Raw genomic sequence first — 23,721 nt, 5'->3', positions numbered from 1 at the left:
GCTTCTGGGGTGCCGTAAATGACCCTTGTGCTGTGATGAGTGATGACATTTATAATCTTGAGCTATCACTGTCCTACTTGCTTGAAATCTTGAATGCTTTTAATGCTGATTTTACACTAAGACCTCAAACAACCCCTTTCCGCTAAACTGGACTCCCACAACCCTGTTAGTTTCTATTCTGCCAGGCGCCCGAATTCAAATTGGGCCAATCTTCAAACCCTCTACTTCTCTCTTCCTCTAGCCCCACAGAATCCAGTTAGTTACCAAGTGCTTTTGAATTTTCTCCTCACAATATGTCCCAATAGCTGGTCCTTCCTTTCCATTTCCATGTCCTGCAGGCCAGTCCACGTCCTCACTGGCTGGCCTCTGGCCCACCTTTATAAGCCCATCTTCATGCCCCCAGTAAATGCATAATGTTCAACTTTCCTTGTGTTATGTTCCTAAAATGTCTCCACTAGATTTCTGGTGGAAGGAAGTAAGATATCCTTAGCCCTTCCCTGTTTGACTCTCCCCTACCTTTCCTTCCTTATTTCACATAGCTCCCTACTCTAGCCAAAGTGTCAAACTTTGTCTAGTCAAAGCCTCAACACACCTGCCATGGGTCTCTTTCTCACTCGGTTGTGACTTTTTTCTCTACCTGCAATTTCCTTTTTTTCCCCTTTATCCCCATCCAAATACAGTACTACACATCAATGAAAGCCCAGATAAAGGGCCATGATCCCTCTGATGCCTTCTCTGATCTTTTCATTTAGGAGTCATCTTGGCTACCTCAGGACTCTTCTGTATTGCTTGCTTTTTCTTTCACTCACTGTTTTTAGTTCCCAGTCTGAGGACCAGCCTCCCTAAGCAGGGAGTGTCTTCCTCCCCATATTGGCCAGTAGGGCATGAACTTGTCATCCAAAGGATATCTCAGAGATTATCTGTCAATAGAGGTGTGGTTTTCCTAGGCAAGGGAGCAGGGTCACATCAATGAAATCACGAAGCAGTAAGCTGCCCTGGAAAAATGTGAACCTTACCATCAGAGCACTTGAGTTCAAATCTGGGTTCTTCCACTCTCTTATAAGGGCATTGTTGTTAGGTCATTTTAGTTATGTCTGACTCTTTGTGGGATTTTCTTGTCAAAGGGACTAGAGGTTTGCCATTTCCTTCTCCAGCTCATTTTATAGGGGGGGGGGGGACTGAGGCAAACAGAGTGAAGTGACTTGTCCATGGTCATACAGTGAGTAAATGTCTGAGGCCAGATCTGAACCCAGATCTTCCTGACTCCTGATCTGGTAATCAATCCACTGTAGCAACTAGCTGCCTATAGGTGACCTTGGACAATCTCAGTTTGTCATCTGCAAAATGATGGAACTGGACTACTAGAAGTCAGAGGCCCTCTCCAGTTCTATGTCTGCGAGCACAGATCCTTTGATGCATTGAGGTACTGCTATTTATCATTTTATCTTGATGCCTTATCTCTCTAACTGGACTATAACATCACTGAGTGCCTTCCACGCCAGGCAGAGTGAGTCTTACATAGCGCAGCAGGCAATGAATAAGTGCCAGTGACTGAGTGAGATGAGGAAGCTTGGGGCACCGTCTAGCTCCTGGAAGTAGTTTCTAGTGTTGGACAATGAAGATCTTAGAATGAATAACTCTACAAGGTAGCTCTCATTTATATTATAAAGCACAGAGAAATTAGGGGACCTGGAGCCAGCATCTAAGAGGCAAAAATAGAACACACATATTCCTGACTCTGAGGCCAGCTCTCTAGTACTAGGACAGGCTGCTTTTCCACAGATACTTTTATTCCCTTTTCACTGGTGAAGAAGTTGTCCAAGAGGACTTAAGTATTGGGACAGAGACTTGGACCAAAATCTGGCCCCATGAGAGTTCTGGTACTTCTTTATCAACAGTCATTTTTAGGTTTGTTTTCTTCATTCTGTACCTCTGATTTCAGTGGGGTTTGGAATTCCCAGTGAACAGACTACCTCTGCTCATATAGGTTGGGACCTTCCCTTTAGCTTACTCTCAGAGAAGTGCCCAGGGCACTAAAAGCTAAGTGACCACTTCAGGGTCATGGAGGTGTCAGGGCCAGACTCTGAAGACAGTTCTTTACCCAAGCTGTCACTGCCTCTATAACCCTAACCACAAATCTACTAGTTGCTTAGACAAATCTGGACAAGGCGGCATGGCACAGAAATGACCCAAAACAAAAACAGTGAGGGCTTGGCAGGTCAGGCAAGATGAATATTGAAGCATCTGGAGCTGTCCAGCAGGCTCCATTGTGAAAAAATCATCATGGAGGCTGACCGCACTACTTTTGTTTAGTTTGAAATAAGCTCTCAGGAAACAGTAAATATACCAAGCAAAACACAAGAGGTGCTTTCTGCTGGTGTTAAAGTTGTGTGTGATGTAGACCTTACCATGGAGATTATTTGTGATGCATGAATGCCGAGCTCACAGCCAGGAGTCCCTGCATATCACCTCGATGTAGGCGAATCAGTCAAGAACAGTATGTTAATGAATGGACACCACCAGTACTCCTTTCACACTAACTGATGTGCATGTGAGGCATGGCAGGGCCAGAAATGCAGAATCATAGATCCGGAAGCACTCGGTAGCCATGTGGTGTAACCGATGGCTGAAAGAGCCTTCCTCTGCTAATATGCAGGACACAAGGTTATGGAGCCTTTGGCCGAAGCTCTCCAACAGGGAGGAGCTCCCCACCTTCCAGGCAACACATGTCACTCTTGGACAGCTCTTGCTGTTGAGAAGATTTTCCTGACCCCCCATTGCCCCTGGTTCTTTTTATAGTCATCCCTCTTCTATGTGACAGCACTTCAAATACTGGAGGGCAGCTGACCTGTCCTTTCTCCAGGTGAAACAACAGCAAAATTCCCTTAACTGGCCCTGACATAGCCATTCTCTTCTCTCCTCCCAAGCCTCTTCACTCTGCTCTTTGGACATGGTCTGACTTGATAACATCGTCAAGAAAACCCCGGTGCCCAAAACTCAGCACGCTGCTCCAACTGGGGCCTCTGCTGCCTTCTTGCTGCACTCTCTGCCGCTCTTAGGGCAGTCCCTTGGGGGAAGAGTGAGACTTCTGAATTCTCTTTCTTTTTGCCTGAATTCTGAGCAGCATTTCGATGGCTGTTGCTGCTGAGCAGAAGATAAATCAAGTTGTACTTGAAAGAGGAGCTCGTGGTGACTGAGCAGGTCCTTGGAGGGGAGGCTGCCTCTTTAGCTGCTTGTCAGGAAGCATTGAGAGAAAAGCAAGAGCCCTAGGGATCTCTGCAGCTCCTGGAGCCTGGCTCTGCTCCATGCCCAAGTCCCTCCCTGCTGCGGGGAGAGGGGCTGAGGGAGATGGACTCATTCTTTGGGCTACTAGGCTGCTGTTCCATGTCTAGCCGTGGTATACACAGCACCTTTTCCATTATCCATCCATGATATTGCCCCAAATACCTGGCAAATGGGCTGGGTGATGAAAGCCAGGGCATGGCCAGAACTGCTTATTTCTGCCTGCCATCACATTGGGGCACATAGTAGGTGTTCAGTACCTATATCTGGATGCCTGAGGGGACTCGAGGAAACCAAAGTCAACTTTTGATGACTTTGGGCACTGGGACATGGGTGGAGGGGACTCCTTGTCAGGCAGTGATGGCCCAGACCCAAAACTAAGGGGGAGGACATACAACCTGATGTCCCAGGGCACAGGTGCCTACACCTACTCACAAGGTCAGAGGGCATCAAGGCTGAAAAAGGGAGGTACTGGAGAGCATGGGTTAGGGGGATTCCAGGACCCATCCTCCCTGCAAACAGCAGTAAAAGCAGGCTCTAATTTGGGGGAGGAGAGAATAAGCCTTTATTAAGCACCTACGGGGTATCTGGATGGTACAGTGGGTAGAGATACCAGGCCTGGAGTCAGGGAGACCTGAGTTCAAAAATCTGGCCTCAGACACTTCCTAGCTGTGTGACCCTGGGCAAGTCACTTAGCCATATTTACATCAGTTCCTCATCTGTAAAATGAGCTGGAGAAGGAAATGGCAAACGGCTCCAGTGTCTCTGCCGAGAAAATCCCAGATGAGGTCACAGAGTCTGAAATGGCTGAACAACACAGGCTTTGTACTAAGTGCTACATACATACTATCTTGTTTGATCCTCACAGCAGCCCTGGGAGAGACTGTGATGATCTATATTTGACACATGAGGAAACTGAGGTACAGTTAAGGGACTTGTCCAGGGTCACACAGATATTAACTGTGTGAAGGTGGATTTGAACTCAGCTCTTCCAGACTCCAAGCCTCATGCTCCATCCATTGGACTATTTAGCTGACTATATAAGGACTAAACCTGATCTATGGACCCACTTGCCAGCTGTACTGGAGTTTTGACTTGAAGTACAGAAGACCTCAGTTCAAGTCTCTCCTTTCATGTACATTGGTCGTGTAGCACTGGGCAAATCACTTCATATGCTCTAGGCAGCTGTGAAAGACACTGAGTCCTGGCGACACCACTAGTATGCAATGGTAGAGGGAGCTTCCACACCAGAATTTCCCTCCCACTAATGAAATAACGAGTCAGGATCACCTGCACATGTGATGGGCTCCAGGCCATAGAATGCGGGCTCAGATGTCCACTAAGGCCCCAGCATCAGGACTTCCTGCCTTGCTCCTCTGTTCTGCATCCCCTCTAGGAGAGTCAGTGGCTCCCAGCCAAAGGGTGACCCATGGAGAAATTCTGGGAGAGCCAGGAAAGGTGGCTGAGGGGGGTGCTCGGCTATGCCAGGAAGCCTTTGCAGTTGGATTAGGGAAGAGGTATCCGTGAACATGGAAACCCAAAAACCATGCTGACCACCCTGTCCACAGCCAAAGGCTGCCTTCAAAGCAGGGACTTTGCTGCCTAGGGAGTGTCCATCCATCCCAGGAGCCTCCGTGGATGGAGGGAGCTACTTCCCCCCCACTGGTATCCTGAGCTCTGTCTACTGCCCAGCTGGCAGGTTCATCTTCTTTCCTCCCTCCATCCTCCCTACCTCCAGCCTGTCCAACCATTACTAGCCCATGACTGGCATGAGCACCAGGGCTTCCCTCCTGAAGCTGTGACTCCTACCTCTGGCCTGGAGACCTGCTCCACAGTTCTCATGGGTGCCAGGACTGTCTTGCCTCACTGCCCAAGGCACCATCTGGCACCGACGCCATTTGTGAGTCTTCCACCTGAAAGAAATACAGGGCTTGTTTTTCCCCCCATAATTTATTTACTTATTTTTAGTTTTCAACATTCATTTCCACAAGATTTTGAGTTCCAAATTTTCTCCCCATCTCTCCCCTACCCCCACCCCAAGATGGCAAACATACTGATTACCTCTCCCCCAGGCTGCCCTCCTTTCTATCCCCCATATCCCCCTTCTTTCCCCCTCCCCCTTACTTTCTTGTAGGGCAAGATAGATTTCCATACAGGGCTTGACTAAGGGCTTTGGGGGGACACGAAGACACTCGGTCATGCAGGAGGCTTAAGGCTCTCTTAACTCTGTCCATGAGCAGAGACCGATCTTGTGTTTTCTTCTAATTGTAATTTAGGGCTTGAGGATGGTATTAAAAGGAGCAAGGGTGAAGGTAGGAGCCCTGTTACCCAGTAAATGGCTGCCTCCTGGGCAAGTTCTAGTGGGCAGCCCTGCCTTGACAACTATTTCCCAAGCTCTTAATACTCTTGAAGTGAGAATTCCCTGATGAATGACCCCAACCCAAAGCTTCAGTGACCTCAACTAGCATTCGCTTGGTGCCCAAGAGAGCCGAGCTGAGCCGAGTGGGGCAGGAGTCTCCCTGCACCCACAGAGATGGTGGGGTCCACTGTTGGCTAGAGCTCCCTTGTCAAGGAGAAGCCAGTGTCTCTTGTGCTCCATTAGGACCCTGAGGGCTGGCCTTTTCAAGCCTTCCTGAAGGGCAGGACTTTTATAGCCTGATTTAATTTTCTGTGATTCCCAGACAACTGAAGGAAGAGGTCATGTGGGAGAAAGGGGGAAGGCCTGGGCTTCCGGGCAGCAGGCTGTGGTTGGTGACCCAGCCTTAACACTCGCTAGCTTTGCCAGTCTGCACAAGCTCCTTGGCACCCCTGAGCCTCAGCTTTCTTCCTGTAAAATGGCAATGACAGTACTTGTACAGTATGGGGGAGTGCATAGGGCACTGGACTTGGTATCAGGCAGATCTGAGTTCGAATCCAACTCAGACACTTGCTAACTGTTACAGATGTGAGAGTAACAAGAATGAGAGGCAGATTGTCCTCCTGACAGGGTGCTGAGGGCCATGATGTTCTGCAGGCCTTAATTCACCATCAGTTAGCAGCTCCTGTTACGACCTCCTTACGGAGTTGCTCTGATACGACTTTCCATGGGGCATTTGCACTATCTGTTTCTCTGCTTGCAATGGCCTTCCCCCTCATTTTTGTCTTTCAGAATTCTTCTTTCCCTTTGGGCTTGCTCAGGGGCTCCCTCCTTCGTGAAGCCCTCTCTGATTGCCCCCAGCTAGGAGGGAGGGACTAGTTAAGCGCTGAGAGTAGAGCTCTGCCCAGAACAGACATTTAGCAAACAGTCCTTGACTAGAACTTGGCAGCCTTCCAAAAGTCCGAGACATCGGGGAGTCCAAGGCACTGGGCCATTTGCTAATGACATCGTTGGGCTGGGGGTGGAAGGCCTAGCGGTCCAAAGCAAAAGAAGCAGTGGGGAGGGGGCCAAGGGCGTGGGGGAGGGGAAGATGCCCAGCCTCACCTGAAGCTGTGGCAGGCCTGGGGGGCTGCGCACTCCCTTTCCTCATACATCGCCTCCAGACAGTCGCGACCTCCATTGGCAGGCAGCTGAATGATGACCCGGTTCCGGGATTGCTTCTTCACAGTGGTGTCCCCTGAAAAGAGGCCAAGGAGGTCAGTTTTAGCCTCCTGATTTCTGCACCGACACGAGAGCCCGACAATCAGGCCAGTGTGAATGTCTCGGACCTCCCCAGGAGCCATCGTGATTTCTGTCTGGATGAGGGACAGGCCAGTGAGGGAACAAGCTGGTGGGGGGGATGGGGGGATTGGGGGGTGTGGGGGTGGGGGGAGTGGCATGACTGGGTGGGGAAGGTGGGGAGCTGATTCCTTTATCGTTTCCAGAAGCCTCTGAACGGATTCCTGCTCTCAAGGAGCTGAGGCCTTGTTGGACCCTGGGCATGCTCCCTCACAGGCCTGTCCTCATGACAAAGACTGAAGGGACAAGGGAGCTGGTCTCTGGACAGAGAAGTGGTCTTTCCTCCAGGTCAACCGAGAACTGACCCTGGGATGGTCTTGTCTGATTAGGGGTTTTAAATGATTTGTGGGAGAGGGGGTGAAACGCCCAGACAGGGAGACAGTGCTAAAGTGTTAGCGAGTCAAAGCCCAGGACAGGAATCGAAGGGCCAGAGAGTGAATGGGGAATCCTGGGCTCTGGTCCCAGCATGGCCAGGAATGGATGAGATGGCCTTGGACAAGTCACTCCCCCATAGGTGCCTCTTTCCTCATCTGTAGGTTTAAGGGCCCCGTGCTGATGATCCCAGTTTTAAATCAGAAAGTATTTTAGAGAAAAATCTTTGATTCTAACCCTCATTATACAGATGAGGAAACTGAGTCCCAGAGAAAGTGAGTAGAGAGCCCAAGGCCCCCAGGGGGGCTAGATGGTTTCTACTCTTTTGTGCTCTAGTTATTCCTGATGCTCTCTCTGTCTCTGTCTTTGTCTGTCTCTGTCTGTCTGTCTGTCTCTGTCCCTGTCTCTCTGTCTGTCTCTGAATCTCTGTCTCTGTCAATATATACCTATGTATATACATATTATACATATATACATATATATATATACACATATATCTTGGGGGAGGGGGGGGGGGGGTCTGGGCTTATGACGCTGGAGAACTCCTGTCATAGAAACCTCCTTCCACTAAAGTAACCGACAGCTTAGGTGTGTTTTATAGACCTGGAGCCTGCCTGGGAATAGTTGGAGATGAGCTGCCTTGCTTCTGACCGCACAGCCAGTCCGTATCTGAGGTGGAATTTGAGTTCTGGTCTTTCTGAGCCCCAGCCTGGCCCTCCCCCCCCCCCCCCCCCCCCCCCCTCCCACTGCATTGTGAGGACTCTCCGGTTCTCTAGGCACTAGCAGGCACATACACCTGGGGGCTTCCAGACCCAAGGGTCACCTGACCTCACTCATGGAGTTTTCAGACCCAGAGTGAGCCCAGTGAAGTCCTGCTGGGAAGCGTGGCCGAGGTAGGACGTCCTCTCCCAGTCACCGGTCGGCCCCTCTGCCCTCACGCTGGGGGCCTTTCACCCACCGGGGTGATTGGCGAATCTCATTAATGCAAGCTCTTCCTCTCTTCAAGGATCCCCATGTGACAGTCCCGTCAGCCATGTGGGACTCTCAGTCCTCGTGCCTCACGTTCCCCATGAGGCAGCAAACCAGGCTTAAATGTGAAATGTTATTACCTGGTGACTCCCTTAATTTGAAATATGCACCAAGTAAATTATTCTAGTCATTGACTATTCATGGTAAACAGGCTGCACATCTTAATTTCAATCCTGCTATGAAGATCAGGGTGGGGAGCAGTGAGATCGAGTAGATATTTAGGGGCATGTCTTGCAGCCGAATGGATTTTATCATCAATGATTCTATAATTAGAGCAGTGCCACACTGGCCTTGGAGCCAGGAAGACCCGAGTTCAAATTCAGCCTCAGACATTTGCCAGCTGTGTGACCAAAACTTGTTTGCCCCAGTTTCCTCAATTGTAAAAGAATGGCACCTACCTCCTAGGGATTCGTGAGCATCAAATGAGTTAATATTTGTAAAAGACACAGAGCCCAGCACACAGAGCATGCTGTAGAAATGCCCATTCTCTCCCTCCCTTCCAGAATGGAAACCCCCCTGCCCCAGGGATCCTCTGATGGGGGGAATGCTGCTTTCCCTGCTCAGCCTCCGCCCAAAGGTCAGGGGCCCCTTGTTGAGGAGTCTAGACTGACTCATTCCTGACTGAATTCACCATTCCATTATCGATTGTAGGAGAAAGAGAAGGATGAATTTTGGATTATCTTAAGATCTCCTAGGACCAAGAGTGGGGAGAGATCTCACACAAAACCTGCTACCACATTTCTTTTCAACAGATGGTCCCAAGAGGAGCAGTGACTTGGCCAAGGTCACTGGTGCTCCATTTTTATCCCAGGGCCCCGACCTCAGATTGATCCCCATTCCCACCATCCCCCCCTGTTCCCAGAGCTCTCCTTAGACAGAGCGTCAATAGACATCATTTGGTTCACTTGTACCAAGCGAATGAGGAGTGTCTCTCCATGTTCGGGGCCATTGAACATCTCCTCTCTCTAGTAAAGGTCCCATACTCTGCTGGGAGGCAGGGGTTTGGGGGTTCAGACAGAGCAGACACCTCCAGAAATGCTTCTCCCAGCCCTTTAGAGAAGATCCCCAGCAAATCCCTGGTCTGCTGAGGCCAGGTAGGGAGAACTGAGGCCCGTGAGGAAATTCTATCTGGAAAACATACTTGATCTAAATTTTTGGGAAATATCCTCAAGCACCATCCTGGGGCTCCTAGGCTGCTTTTTGAAACTCTGCCTGCCCTGTGTGGGGCCCTGTTACTGGCAGTTCCTCCAGGCCCATATGGGGGAGCCTGGGACACCCTCCCCAGCAACAGGGGCTGCTCTCAGAAGGAGAAGCAACTTTCCTCTATTTTCTGTCGGGCTCCCAGGTAGCGGTCTCTCCCTTGGCTGCTGAAAAGGAAGAAGTCCTGCTCCTCATTTTAATAGGTCCACAATTCCAGACAGCGCTCAACAAATTTAGAATTACCTGCAAAATCTAATTAGAAAGAAACATCCTGTCCCCACATTAATTTTCTGCTACTATTATCTCTCCTAGGACGCCAACCTTCAGTTAGCATTTTTAATTGTGGGTTGCCCTCAATGCAATTTCCCAGGAATATAAATTATTCACACTCTGTACACAGTAATGAGAAAACTTTCTCTAGGCCAGGACTGGGTCTTGCTCCCAAGACAATGACAGTTTCTATGAACATGCACAGATCCCCATCAACCACCCCGCTACTCTGCAAACACTCGCCTTAAACAACTGGAGGAGTGGCCTGCTAGCTCCTGGCCAGACTGCTAGAGTCCCTTTTGGGGTCTCAGCCTTCTGCCTTTGTTGGCACAGGGCCAAAGATTCAGAGTTGGGAGGGGCCTTCAATGTCACCTGGATCAACTCTCCTTATTTTTTACTAATGAGGAGACTGAGGCCCAGGGAGAGGAAGGGACATATGCAAAGTCAGCCAGGGAGGGAGTCTAACTCTGGCTGGGCCAGGCTGCCTGATCCCTCCTCTCGTCGGGATGGGGGCTTTCCTCAGAGATAGACACCAAGGGATAGAACAAAGGGCTGAAATGCCCAAAGAAGGACATTTCCCATAGACTCGAAATTCTCATTGGGAGCCTTGTTTTCTTGAAGAGCAAGCTATCACTGCTGAGTGAACTGAGGCTCAGAAAAGGAAGGTTTCTGGTCCAGGGTCACACAGAAAGTGAGTGGCAGAGCCGGGGCTGAGTCAGGCACCGAGACTCTGGGGCCAGCACCACCTACACCTGGCCAGTCCTGGGTCCTTAGGGGTGGGGCATGTGTGTATGTGTGTGTGAGTGTGAGTGTGTGTGAGTGAGCGTGTGTGTGCGTGTGTGAGGATTCTCAATCTGGTCCTTCTGCTTTGGGCTTGGGTGCTCAGTGTAATTTAGCTAAAGTAGCTTCCTTCCCCTCCCCCAATTAAACTGAAATTAATATCAAAAGACTTCCTATTAGTGGCCTTTATTAAGCACCAAGGATCAAGTGACATTTGCAGGCATCTGTACCTCATGTAACAAGCTCAGCCTTTGTAATAGTAAGTGACAGTGACTAATCACCAATTACTAGGGGCATTAATGCTCAGCTCATTACCAGTTCAGCTAGAAGGAAGGAATATTGAGAAGGTTTAAAGAGGGAGCAAAGGCCAAGACCAAATATGTGGAAAAGGGGCCGAGCATCCGCTTTCACATCGTGCCACTCTGTCCACATCTTCTACTGCCTCCTTGTGCCCTGGAGCTGCTCACCCAGAGTTTGGAGAGTTATCCCCGAGCTGTTGAGAGGCTGAGGGTGTGCCCAGGGATGGGCTGTGTCCCCCCTCTGACGACCAGCCTCATCAGAGGCAGATAGCTAAGCTCATGATCAGATGACGTCAGATTTCTATGGAGGGAAATGTTTTTGGTCCCAGCAATTCACAAAGAGTATCTTCTAAGAGGGGAGGGGCTGCAATTTGCCACAGGGAAGAGAAGGCACCCACTGGAGAAATCGGGGGACTACTAAAATGATCATATATGTGCAATGCACAAAGAAATGGACCCTTTGCAATAAGTTTAAGAGCACAGTCGGGGCCTGGAAAGAGATATTGGGACCTCTGACTAGTTTTCCTATTGTAAGGTTTCATTTGTCCTTAAAAGTTAGTAAAAGGCTCCAAAAAGAGAAGTTCTTGGGCAAGACCCGGTTAGATCAAATAACCAACATACATTATATTACAGATTTCCTGATAGCTAGGGAAGCCTTTGGATATGTTTGAAGCTATATGCAAAGATTATTTCATTTCTATGATTGGGAACTCTCGCTCTAGGTTGGCAGGTTCTGAGATGAGCCGGGTTCCTGGTAAATGATAAGGAAGTGTCCCTTTTGTAGCAAACAGATGCTCTTGGGAAGACGGTTAACAGAGGAATTGAAGCCAACCCCACCTTCTCTGCCAAACCCTCAAGGAATCATGCCCAGGTGGGACAGGACCTCAGAAATAATTCAGCCCAGCCCTTTTATTTTACGAAGGAAGAAGCTGAGACCTATGGCCACAGAGGATGGCTCATTCAGCTCTTACTATGACACCAATCAGAGCTCATGTCTCAGAGGTTCAGAGAAAATTAGAGAGGAAGGGTCCTAGAAGAAAAGCTCTTCCCAGGGTCACACAGGCACTGGAACCAACTGTTCTGAATCCAAAGGCAATGGCCATTCCCAGGGTCCAGCTACTTTCCCACTGACCGTCTCTATGGAGCCACTCTCCTTTGGAAGGACCCAGTCTGTGTTGCTGTGCCCCAAAGCTATACCTTCTCTGCCAGTGGAATTTTGAGAGCCCTGATCTCTCAGGGATAGGGACCTTTCAGTAACTGGATTGGTCTGTAACTCTGACCAGCTTTTTGAGCTAGGAGTTGGTGATGTGATTTGGAAGCCTCTTGCATACACAGGATGACTGATGTCATGGGAATGGATGGCGACACCAAGAAAGATTGGGTGAAAGAAGAGAAGATGGCCATGGCAACCCTCTGGGGGATACCTACATCTCAGGGAGAGGAAGAGAAGAGGAGGAGGAGGCAGAAAAAGCACAGGCAGAGAGGTGGAGCTCTGAATGTGCATGTCACAGAAGGCAAGGGGAGAAAGCACAAAGGTTGGGGGTGTGGCCTGAGTGCCAAACATGGCAGGCATCAAAGAAGACGAGGAGATAAGAAAGACCATTGCACAGGCTACTGTACTGGTAATGGGGGCCATTTTCCTCATGTGTAGAAGGACAACAAGAACACAACAAAGCCCTCATCCTTCTGTGCAGCTCTCCCTAGCACCACATCTTTCTTAAAGACTGGTTGGAAGTTGAAGAAGCATGACTGCCATTTTAATATTTCTAAAGTCTGTTAATATAATGTCTCATTTCATCCTCACAACAACCCATGAGATAAATGTGATTATACCCATTTAATAGATAAAGAAGCCAAGGTTGAGGGGAGAGTAAGTGACTTTCCAAAAGTCACAGAGCTAGTAAGGCAAAATTTGAACCTGTCTTCCTGACTCAAAGGCCAACATTCCGTCTGATACACTACCCAGAACAAGCTTTCCTCCTCCTCCCTGGGTCCCTAGCATTGATGTCAGGGACACATATGTAAGACCACATTTGCCCTTTGAGTCATCTCTAACTGGTCAACAAATCTACCATAATTATATCTGCGACATTTATATTTTGATTCACACTCCTAAAACAAACAAAGAAGCAAGTCCGGGCTATTATTTTAGAAGCCCAGACCGTTGTTCTTCTCTGATAGGCATTCTTTTGCATTCTTACTCTCCTACAGCCTTCATTCTTCTGGAAGCTGTTGTGGGGAGAAGAAAGTCCCCGAACCCAGCCCTACGGTCTCAGCCAGAGGAACCCAGAATCCCTTCTCCATCAACCCATTCCCAGTGATACCTTCTTTACAGGTGGAAGGGCACGGCGTCCAGTCACTATATGGGGTTACAATGCAGTCCCTTCTACAAGGAAGCAGACATGGCCTCACTGTTTCAGGTCGAAGGTTCTCAGGGCATCTGGAGATAGCAGGACAGAGGTCAGAGCTTAGGTAATCACAGCAATAATCACATTAAGAATGATAATATCTGACCAACAATTATTTAGGGATTGTATTAGCTTCCTGTCTTTCTAGATTGTTAGAGTTTTTAAGGGGTTCTACAGATGTTGCTTTCTTTGATCTTTTAAGAACATTGGGATTCTATCTTTTAAACATACTCAGATCAAGAATATTCCTCCTTCCCATGAGAACCATACAATGGAATGAGAGCTCCTGGAAAAGCTCCAGTCTAGATTGCCAGCATGGATGGGATCATAAACTCTAGAGCTGGTAGAAACCTTGGTAGGCTCAGTATTCCAAAGCCCTCTTGTTGTAGATGAGGAAAATGAGGCTCCAGAGGGAGAAGGAAGGGTCTTGTCCAAGGTCACAAGGGCAGTAAGTCACAAATACAGGATTCAGAGTGGGTCTCCTCCTCTTTCCATCAGATCATATCATGGTGGCATCCTTCCACACCACACTGATGCCACTGTTTTCATTTGGTTGCACATAACCAATGAATGGCCATACCAATCCACTTCTTTTCCACCTCTGATATTGTGATCACAGTTATGACCATTGAGACTTTGAGAGTCTGATTTTGGAGATAGCAACATGGTGTTCACTTGGCATATACACCTGGTGCTCAGGGTCCTGGCATGAGAGGTACATGGAGGGTTGGTATGGTAGAAAGAGCATGGGTGGAGAAATCTAAAGAGTGCTGGGTTCTAATCCTGCCTGGCAGGAGCTAGTGAACCAGCTGTATGATGGGGAAGCTGCTCCCGTATTTACTGTGCATGAGACCCTCAGATTTCCACCAATCAGGATGCCTTCTAGAGCGGAGTTGATCTTCCCTTAAATCACTTAGCCCAGGCCAGCAACTGTCTTAAGAGAAATGGAGTAAGAGGATGAAACACTTCATGAAACTAATACTTACCCACAATTCTTGACTTTCAAGACACATTGAAGAAGGTCATGTGTGTTATATGCTGGAAGATGAGATGGAAACTTTCGGAACAAATGTGACCATTTTATGGGTCTTGAGATTTTTCAAGTTCCCGTCTTAAGTCAAGGATAAGCTTGAATTTATTCTAATTGCTATGCCTATTCAAGGGCATAAGTACAAAATGGAATCAGATAAGGATCATGGAAGTTAATCTTTTCTATTACCACTGAGACCATAAATCTCTAAGGAGGCCCATTTGGCTGCTGAGATCAGGCTTAGAAACAGGAAACACAAGGGGTCCACTTATTCCATTGAAAATAGAGAATTATACTACATCTAAGTAGGGCTTCTTGTCAGATCCCATTCTTTCTGGGGGTACTTTTACTGCTATATAGACTAGAAAAGCCCTGGGGAATCATGTTTTCTGTAAGCTTTAACCTTGATGAAAGTTCCTAGGAATCTGCAGGGACACAGCTTTGCAATTATTTTTTCTAATACAGAAACTCCACAAATGCAGTTTTCCTTAAGTTTTCCTAAAACACTGGTCTGGTCATTTTACTCCCCTTCAAGAAACTTCTCCAGCAACTCCCTGTTGTCTCTAGGGCAAGATGCACATTCCCCTAGGAGACTTTTAAAGCCCTCTTACGATCTGGTTCCAGTTTCTCTTTTTAGATCCGTTGAATTCACGTGGCTCCTCCCCGTCCCCCATCGGGCCAAATGGACTGACTCACTGCTCCCTCAAGAGGACATTCTGTCTTCCATCTCTGTGCATTTGCTGTTACTCAGTCATTTCAGTCATGTTTGACTCTTCCTGACCCCATCTGGGGTTTTCTTGGCAGAGATACTGTAGTGATTTGCTATTCCCTCCTCCAACTCTTTTTATGGATGAGGAAACTGAGGCAAACAGGGTTAAGTGACTTACCCAGGGTCACACAGCTAGTAAGTGTCTGGGGCCCGATTTGAACTCAGGTCTTCCTGACTCCAGGCCTGGTGCTCTATCCACTCTGCTTTCCAGATGCTCCTGTGCCTTTGCAAAGGCCCTTCACATTGGAGAGTCTTCTTCCTTGTCTCTACTTCTTGCCATCTGCTAAATGACTCCCTCCTCAAGAGACCTTTTCTGACCTTCCCAGTGCTTCATCTTTCCTTGAAATGACTTTGCACTTATCTATCTGGGTACATGCTGTTCCCCCCATCAGAACGTATATTCCCTGAACGCAGTGTCTGCTGCCTTTCTGCCCTTGCATCCCATTGCTTAGCTCAGCGGCCAAGGCAGGGAGATTCATGGATCCTTGTTGGACTGAACGAGTCACTAAGTGCCCAGAGCCATCTCCTTGTGGAGAGAATATTCCTAACCCCACAGTCTGCTAAGTAACACACCCCTCGGGCTCCCAGTTCTGGGAAATGGCAACTAACCCAACTCTGGGCTCCTCAGAGAGGTGAGAGGTTTCATCAGAACACCTCTTTTTTCTCTTTTAAACTCTTTGTATTTAGTAGCTTCAACTTAAATCCAGGAATTGATCCCCTTCCCCTTCTCCCATCTTATTCAAGGTCAAATTAGCCAGAAGAGAAAGGAGATGCATGAAATCTTTTATTGGGAAGGCAGATGAGGCCAATACCATCGATCTGCCCATTGAGCACTGAGCTACTTAAACGGAGTTAAAACAAGGTTTCTATTTGCACATTTGTGTCAAGTGCCAGGATTGAACAAAATGATTCAGGGCATGTCACATGGAAAACAGGCAATATTCCTGTTTTTTGAAGTCTTTGCCTTTGCTTTCAAATGAAAGCGGCCTGTTCTCCAGAATTTGAAGGGCAAAGAAAATCCACTGGGGTTGGTGGAGCCATACAGGAAACTAGGGGCCTGAATAAAAAATCTGAGGGTAAGCCACTGTAAACTGCTCAATTCAAAGGGTGTTTACAACGAATAGGAAACTGGATTCTTGTGAGGGTCCCCCAGGCCCTATTCCGATTGAATAGCCTGAGGGAGGTTAATCCTGCACATTTCTTCCAAAATTCAGACTCATGCATGATGTTTTTGTCTTCTTCTACTTAAGCAAAAGTCTGGAGGACTAGAACTGTTTGCAGCAGTCCTGGAGGAGAGTAAAAGCTGGACCTGGGAGCACCTGGCTTTACAGAGCTCCACAAAGTCTTTGGCTCCTGGAGGGAAGGTGCCCTGGTGAGAAACCCGGCAGGTGGCTCAGAAAAGGTTTATCTCTGGGATGATGACAGTCTGAGAGAGGGAGACTCCAGCCCCAGAGTCTTCTTGGATGTAATTCTGTTTCTGTTCTATAGAATTTCATTGGATCAGGTTTAGTGGAGCGAGGGCTGGGTTTGGAGCCAAGACCCGGCTTCTGATCTTGAACGTAGCACCCAATAGCTGTGTGACCTTGTACAATGATAACAACACATTGACTTCACACAACAGGTCTGTAAAGGAATGTCTTTCTAACCACAGGCACTACATAAATGTGGACAACTCCTGTGATTTCAGTTTTGTAAGATTCTATTGTCTATATTTATGTCAGGCTTTTTCTGTGACCTAATGAGCTCATAAGGCAGCTTTCTACCTGAGCCCACAGGCTGGAGATCATGCGGTCCTGACATCCTTCCTCATTGGGGGTGGACTGCAGGAGATATCTCCCCCCAGGAGCCCTTCCTTCCCAGGTCCTGAGTCTTCTGAACAGCTGGGGCAGCTGGTATTACTGATTCTCATTTATTGTTATTGAGGACCTCTTAGGTCCTCAGTTTCCTTATCTGTAGTATCAAGGGGTGTCCCCAGATGGGAGCTGAGGCCCCTCCCAGTCCTAGATTGAGGAGCCTCTCTATGGCTGAAGAGGAAGCAGGGAAGCATCCAGACCTTTGGGCACTTTCCCTCCGAAACTCCCAGGCTCCCTGGGAAGTCAATTCTTTTTCAATGCAATTCCAAGAAAGCCCAAGTCTGTGAGCAGGAAATGAATTTTGTGCCACAGGGAGAATGAATCTGACCTTATTGGCAAATAAGAGATATTAAAGCCAGCCCTGCAACTATGCAGTTTGCCATGATTCAAATATCTCGGCGGAATTTGATTTACAAAGATTTAGATTGCAAGTTGAAGAATAAAAAGGCGGGCGGGGATTCAGCTGGAGCAGTGTTTGTCTCCTATAGGGCATTCTTAGACATTCCCTTTAGACACCCATTAGTGTCACCATTTGAGCTTTATCAGGTTTTGTGTCTAATTGGCAGAAAGTAAAAAGGTGACCCTGCAAATGGATCCCCTTCCTTCCCTGCCTGAGCCCCAGTGGGCCCAGGCCTCGCCTCCTGCAGATGACCTCCCGCCCTGGGGGACACTCACAACAATCACTGGGGGGTTTAGAGTCACCCCCAAATCCACACATACTTCGACTTGTCCAAGGCTTGGCTGGAGCCGGCTCTTGCTACATTTTGAGTGTGAACATGAGCATTTATGTCTTGGACCTACAAGTCAGGGCTAGATTTATTTTTTGTCTAGACTGGAGAAAGCAATGCAGAAAATGATAATGATGCGGATTAAACTGAATAGTGTGAATTGTAAGTTTTTCTAGTTGTTAAACATTTGCCAGCAAAGCCTGGGTCGCCCTCTCCCTCAGTGCATTCTCTCTGTCTCTGTCTCCCTGTCTAGGTCTCTCTCCTGCTCTCACTCTCTCTCTTCTTTCCTCTTCCTGTCTCGTTCTCTGTGTCTGTCTCTGTGTCTCTGATCTCTGAGAGACAGCTCACTCATTTAACCTTAGTTTGAGGTACTGAACTTGGTCTCTGCATCCTGGATACTGCCTCCTCGCAAGGAGGCTGAAGGACATTTCAGAAAGCTGCCACCCTCCCCTGTAGCCCTCGCAGCTGCCCAGCTCCACCAGCACATCATGATCATCATGAAGGAGGCATGATTAAATCTGCGTGCTCCTGAACGGCCTTTCAGAAGACAGGATGCCCTTTTTTAAAGCCCGGGAAGGGGCTGGAAGGGGCGTTTCTCTGCTGCGATTTTGGGGATCTGGCTCCAGAAGTCCTGAGTGCCTGGTCGGACCAGCTGGCCCCTCGCAGGCAGCAGCCTGACTGCACTAACCGAGCCCTGCTGCCCAGAGAGGGAAGCCTTGGCGCAGAGCGTCTATGCTGCTAACAGGCAGGAAGCCTTACTTTTTAGGTCCTACTTGGCCCACGTTGACTCTGACACAGATGACTTTCCTCGTCTGCATTCCGATGGAACACGTGGCTTCGCCATTCCGCGCTGCAGAAGCGTTGAAGGAGGAGACAGAGCTGTCCTCGATGCACGGACCCCAGGGGCCCGTTTGCCAGTGGTAAACAGTGCACGGGTGTTCATTGCAGCCGCGTGTCTCCTGCAGGGCGCCGTGGTTTGGGCACGGAGTGCCGCCTGGAATGAGAAGGGGCATGTCAGAATGAAGATCAGGGGCCCAGCTTCTCCAGCTCAATGCAGTGAGCATCCATCCCACACCTAATATCCTCCAGGCTCTGTGCTGGGCACTGCACACAGAGGCAAGAACCAACACCAAAGCTAACATTGGCATTGTGCCTACCTGTGCCGGGAGCCAGGCAAGCACTTTACAGAGTTATCTTATTTGACCCTCACAACAGCCCCGGGAGGGCCATGCTATAGCTATTGTTATCTCCATTTCACAGATGAGGACATTGAGGCTCCAGAGGGGTCCTCTGATGAGTTTCCTGATGCCAAGATTCCTGAGAGCATGGTGGAGTTGTAAAGAAGAGTCAGCCTGCTAGCCCTTCTCCATCGGTGGCATCCTACCCTGGCCCCTTGCCTTCACCCAGGTACAGAATCTACAGCTTCCTTGCCACCTCCGCCACTCCCAATAGCCTTCTCTCCCTTTTAAAAACTACTTTGTATATAAATTGTTTTTATTTATGTAGGTGCATATTATTTATGACTCCCCTCCCCAGTAGAACAGAAGGTCCTTGAGGATAGGCAGCCAGGTAGAACAAAGGATAGTTCAAATCTGGCCTCATACACTTACTAACTGTGTGACCTTGAGCAAGTCACTTAACCATTGTGTGCACCAGTTTCCTCATCTGTAAAATTTGGTACCTTGGAAGGAACAAAATATTCCAGAGATTGTCTGATTGGGGAAGTGTATGGTAGAACTAATCCTTTTGTTCTTTTGAGACTGACCATTAGAAATTTCTTAGTGCGGTCCAAATCATAAAGGCATTTTCAGCTGCAATCTTGCATTTTGACTCATGCTGATCTTATATGTCACCAGAACTCTGAAATCTTTATCAAATGAATGGCTCTCCAGTCATGAAGCAGCCACAGTATCCCAGTGAGAAGGGATGTCAGCAGCCACGTGGACCAGTCTGGACCTGAACAAAGTCTATTTACCAAGAATGTCCCCAAGAAGAGGACATCCCAAGCATGAGAAATTCACCAGCTCACTATGACCTCCCCATTCCAATCCTTGAAGGCTCTAACTGGTAGTAGATTTTTTCTATAACAAAAGTCTAAATTTATTCACTGCTTATGATACCATCCTATATTGCTAAGTAGTACCAGTGCAATCTGTCTTTCTTGTGAGAGCCCTATGAAGATAATTGCCATATCACCCCTAATTCTTAGGATCACAAAGCTGGACAGGATTTCAGAGGTGATCTAGTCCAATCTTCTGATTTTACGGATGAGGGAAATGAGGTCTAGGGATGATGGCAGCAGAGTCTCTTTGCAAGGTCTTTTTATTCCTTTTCTAAAGAAGAAACACAATATAGCAGAAATACCACTGTCCTTGAAGGTGGAAGATATGGCTGGACCTGGACCCAGGTCCATTATTTGTCAGCTACATGGCTTTCAGCAGAAGTGCATCAGACTCTCTGGCTCTCAGTCTCTACATTCAGAAAGTGGAAATGCTACCACTCGCCCCCCTCCCAACTCACTGTGGTTATGTGAATCAAGGTAAATAACACAAGTAAAGTGTTTTGTAACCAGGAAACATAACCTGAATGTGGGCTATTGCCTTGGCTCCCCATGTCTACACTTGGCAGTTAGGATAATCTTGACACGTCCCAGGAGCTTGGATAAAAATGATACAGCAGCAACAATAGACTCTTTAAATAGGAACTTTCTACTCTCTTGACTTTAGGACAATTGATTGTATCCTTTCATGTCAGTGTCCACTTCCTGTGCATTGGGAGAAGAGCACACACATCCTGGTGGAGGGGTTCATTATTAACAGCTGGCTGAGGAAGCTATTGCATCAGGTCCTTTCCCACTTTGCACAAATCGATGCCCTCTCCTTCCTGTGCTGAATGGGTGATTAGTTTCACAGAAGAATCAACTCTGGACCCAGGGAATGATGTTTCTAAATCCATTCTCCTTTCTAATAAAGTTTGCGAAGTTATAGAACATGACATTTCACATATCCATGACGGGTCAGCCCATGATCCCCTATGTACCACTAACTGCACATTGTCCCTTCTCCCTGCAAAAAGAAACTTAATTAATATGGCTTGAGACCAGTCCACCAATCTACCCCACTGTGTGAAAGCTGCAACTAGGTTGATGGTTTGAATTTTATAAAGCACTGAAGAGTCTTAAATATTGGTAAGAATGAATGAATACTATGGCAATGAATGGAGGTTTATTCGGTAAAGCCCGAAATCCAGGAAACCCAAGTGTGAAGCCTGTCCTTCCACCATAGTTCATCTGAAGCATGTCTCCTTCCCTGCTTCTTGCTTCTGACTCTTCTCTTATCATTTCCATTTATGATTCAGTTTCCTGAGAACAACAGTAAGTTCCTAACTCATACATTAAAACATGCTCTCATAGAGAATGCCCTACATTCCTCCCTCATGATCTGAGGGGAAACACCTACTATAGGATATTGTCATTCTCTGGTACTCCGGTCAGTTCATTAAAAGGGGTGGTGGCGGTGGGGGTAGGGAAATACATGATGGCTGGCTTTTAAACACTAGGAAGGACTGGCACATCAGCACACTAGCTATTCTCTGGGGTCGCCTTTCAGAAGAACTTAGAAAAGAGCTCTCCATGGTAGCTAGAAGGAACAGCTTACCTACAGGGGTTCTTCACTAGTGTGTGTGTGTGTGTGTGTGTGTGTGTGTGTGTGTGTGTGTGCGTGCACGCATGCAGATTTGAAGGAGAAAAGAGCTAAAAGGAACAGGGATTCCTGTGTCCCATTCCAGAAAACATAGAGCTGACCAGGGCCGCACTCCATCACCTGTCTTGACAAGAAGAAGGTCCTCATGTATTTGTCATAGATAGTGTTCCCAGATAGATACATTCTAGATGGGTGTGCAGGACACAACATCAGTGGGCAAACAGAACAGAGTGATTTTTTTTGGAGAAATCATGGTATAGTACAGCTCCATTTACACTAAGCCATCTGCCTTGATGGTGTTCCACAGTGTTGACCCATATTTCTTTGAGAGGAAATGGCTTAATGTGACCAGGCATGGCTTGACCTCATGTATTGCTTATTCCTGTATTATTTTATTGGATGTCAAAATTAAAGACAATACTCTTTACTGTCACCATCAGGAAACAAATTAGCATTTTGGACAGGTACTTTAGAGCAATTGTCAAGACCAAAGGAGATAATAAAGAGTTTAGCACAAAGCCTGCCACACAGTATATGCTTATTAAATCTTGTTCTCTTTCCCCTTCTCCTTCTGAGAATTCAAGACCTTTTCTATATGAGAATTTGGCACATCACCTATGAACTGAGGACAGAAACAGTGTCTTCAATTCAGTGGAAAAGTTCCCACTGTGTTACTGAGCAGTTTGCAGAGTCTAAATTATGGCCACTCAAGCTTTTTGGCCTCAGGACTCCTTTACAGTCTTAAAAATTATAAAGAGGCTTTGTTTATGTGGGTTATACCTATCAATATTTAGCATATTAGAAACTTAAAACATCTTAATACTATTATGACAATAGTTTTGACCTCACAGACCCTTTGACTTTGAGAATGGCTGGTCTAAACGAACAGGGAAAATAACAAAAAAACAATGGGAAAGTAAATGAGGGTCATTTCAAAGAATTTATGTGCTGTAGTCAGCACTTCCATGGCTACTTTGGGTGTGTGAAGTGCTTTACAAATATGGTCTTGTGTTATCCTCCTGACAGCTCTGACAGGTGGGTGCTAGTGGGAGCTAATATCATTCTATAGATTAGGAAGCTGAGACTGAAAGAGGTTAAGTGACTTGCCCAGGGTCACACAGCTAACATGTATGTGGGACTGGATTGGAATTGAGGTCTTCCTGACTTCAGAACCAGCATTTTATCTGCTGAGGCAGCCACACGGCACAGGGGATATAGTGCTGGTAAGGAAGACCCGAGTTCAAGTGCTGCCCCCGATACATCCTGGTTGTGTGACAATTCACAACTTGCTCTGGCACGTTGCCCTAGGCCACCTTCTAAACATGTGTAATAAAGGGATTGATGATCTGTACCAGGGGAGGGAGTTCCCCATTCCAGTGACATCACCGATCTATAGCTCCCCACTCTCCCCAATTCAAGGGAAAGAAATGATTTCTGGAAAGGAGAGAAGATGGAAAAAATTCTAATTTGTAGCATTCAGAGACTTTCTTCCTTCCGGACTTTGTCTGGTGTTTGATGCTGTAGATAATAATAAACTTGAACCACTTTGAGGTCAAAATATGAGGACTGTGATGATACTGATCTTTTAAAAAAAGACTCCCTTGGGAAACCAGACTCATCAAGAATAAAGGGAGAAAGCCAAGACAGATTCCCTAGCACATCACTGCATCCTTGGCCTTCCTTGGCTGAGCCTGTGCTTGGGGAAGGGTGACTTCCCTTGTCACACACAAAGCAGATTAACCGAGCCAGAGAATCTCCTGAGAAGGCTCCCTGATGGCCTTACCTTCCTCCCCTGCATAGGCCAGAATGGAGCGGGCACGCATCTGCTTCCCATCAGTCGTTTTGCCAGAACAAGTATGTGAACAGGAGGACCACCCTGACCACGTGCTGAGCACACAGTCCTTGGGACATGGCACTTCACAGGCCACAGGGATTGGCAAGATGGCATCTCTGCACAGCTGTCTGTCAACCTCTTCTCCTGGGGAAGCAAGGGCCAGAAACAGTTCATTACAATTACATTAATTTCAAATGTTCAATTGAGACCAGATGGTCACAACAAATAAATTAGAAATTTTTCCCCTTTGTGATTGGACAAAACCAGCATTGACAGATGAGTTGTCAAAGTGGGGCCCCTCCTGCTAAACATGAAAAGAATGCCAACATTGCCACCAGGACCCAGAGGAGGCCTGCAGCCCAACTGCAGACAGGCTTCCAAGGGGCCCTGCTATGCTCCTTTGGAGAGATCTTCATGTCTCACACCCCAGTCTCATTTGGTGCTATCAAAAATAAATTGTGCACTAAGCTTC

At 47.5% G+C, this 23,721-nt stretch overlaps 1 protein-coding gene across 1 annotated transcript in view; it reads right to left on the bottom strand.

Annotated features, from left to right (window-relative positions):
- The window catches only part of THSD7A (thrombospondin type 1 domain containing 7A), a 350,332-nt gene that overhangs the window by 60,951 nt on the left and 265,660 nt on the right, over positions 1-23,721 (bottom strand). Inside the window, exons 8-12 of the mRNA XM_069094452.1 lie at positions 23,199-23,393; positions 18,474-18,708; positions 13,251-13,366; positions 6,743-6,875; positions 5,092-5,195 (exon numbers count right to left, since the gene is read on the bottom strand). Coding sequence (XP_068950553.1) covers positions 5,092-5,195; positions 6,743-6,875; positions 13,251-13,366; positions 18,474-18,708; positions 23,199-23,393 — 783 coding nt within the window. The remainder of the gene's footprint in view (positions 1-5,091; positions 5,196-6,742; positions 6,876-13,250; positions 13,367-18,473; positions 18,709-23,198; positions 23,394-23,721) is intronic.

Source organism: Petaurus breviceps, unplaced genomic scaffold (genome assembly GCF_028583685.1).
Source record: "Petaurus breviceps papuanus isolate PSGF00001 unplaced genomic scaffold, PetGlider_PUasm1.0 218, whole genome shotgun sequence".
NCBI classification, from domain to species: Eukaryota; Metazoa; Chordata; class Mammalia; order Diprotodontia; family Petauridae; genus Petaurus; species Petaurus breviceps.
Note: the sequence above shows the minus strand (reverse complement) of the source record. Positions and strands in the feature narration are given on the sequence as shown.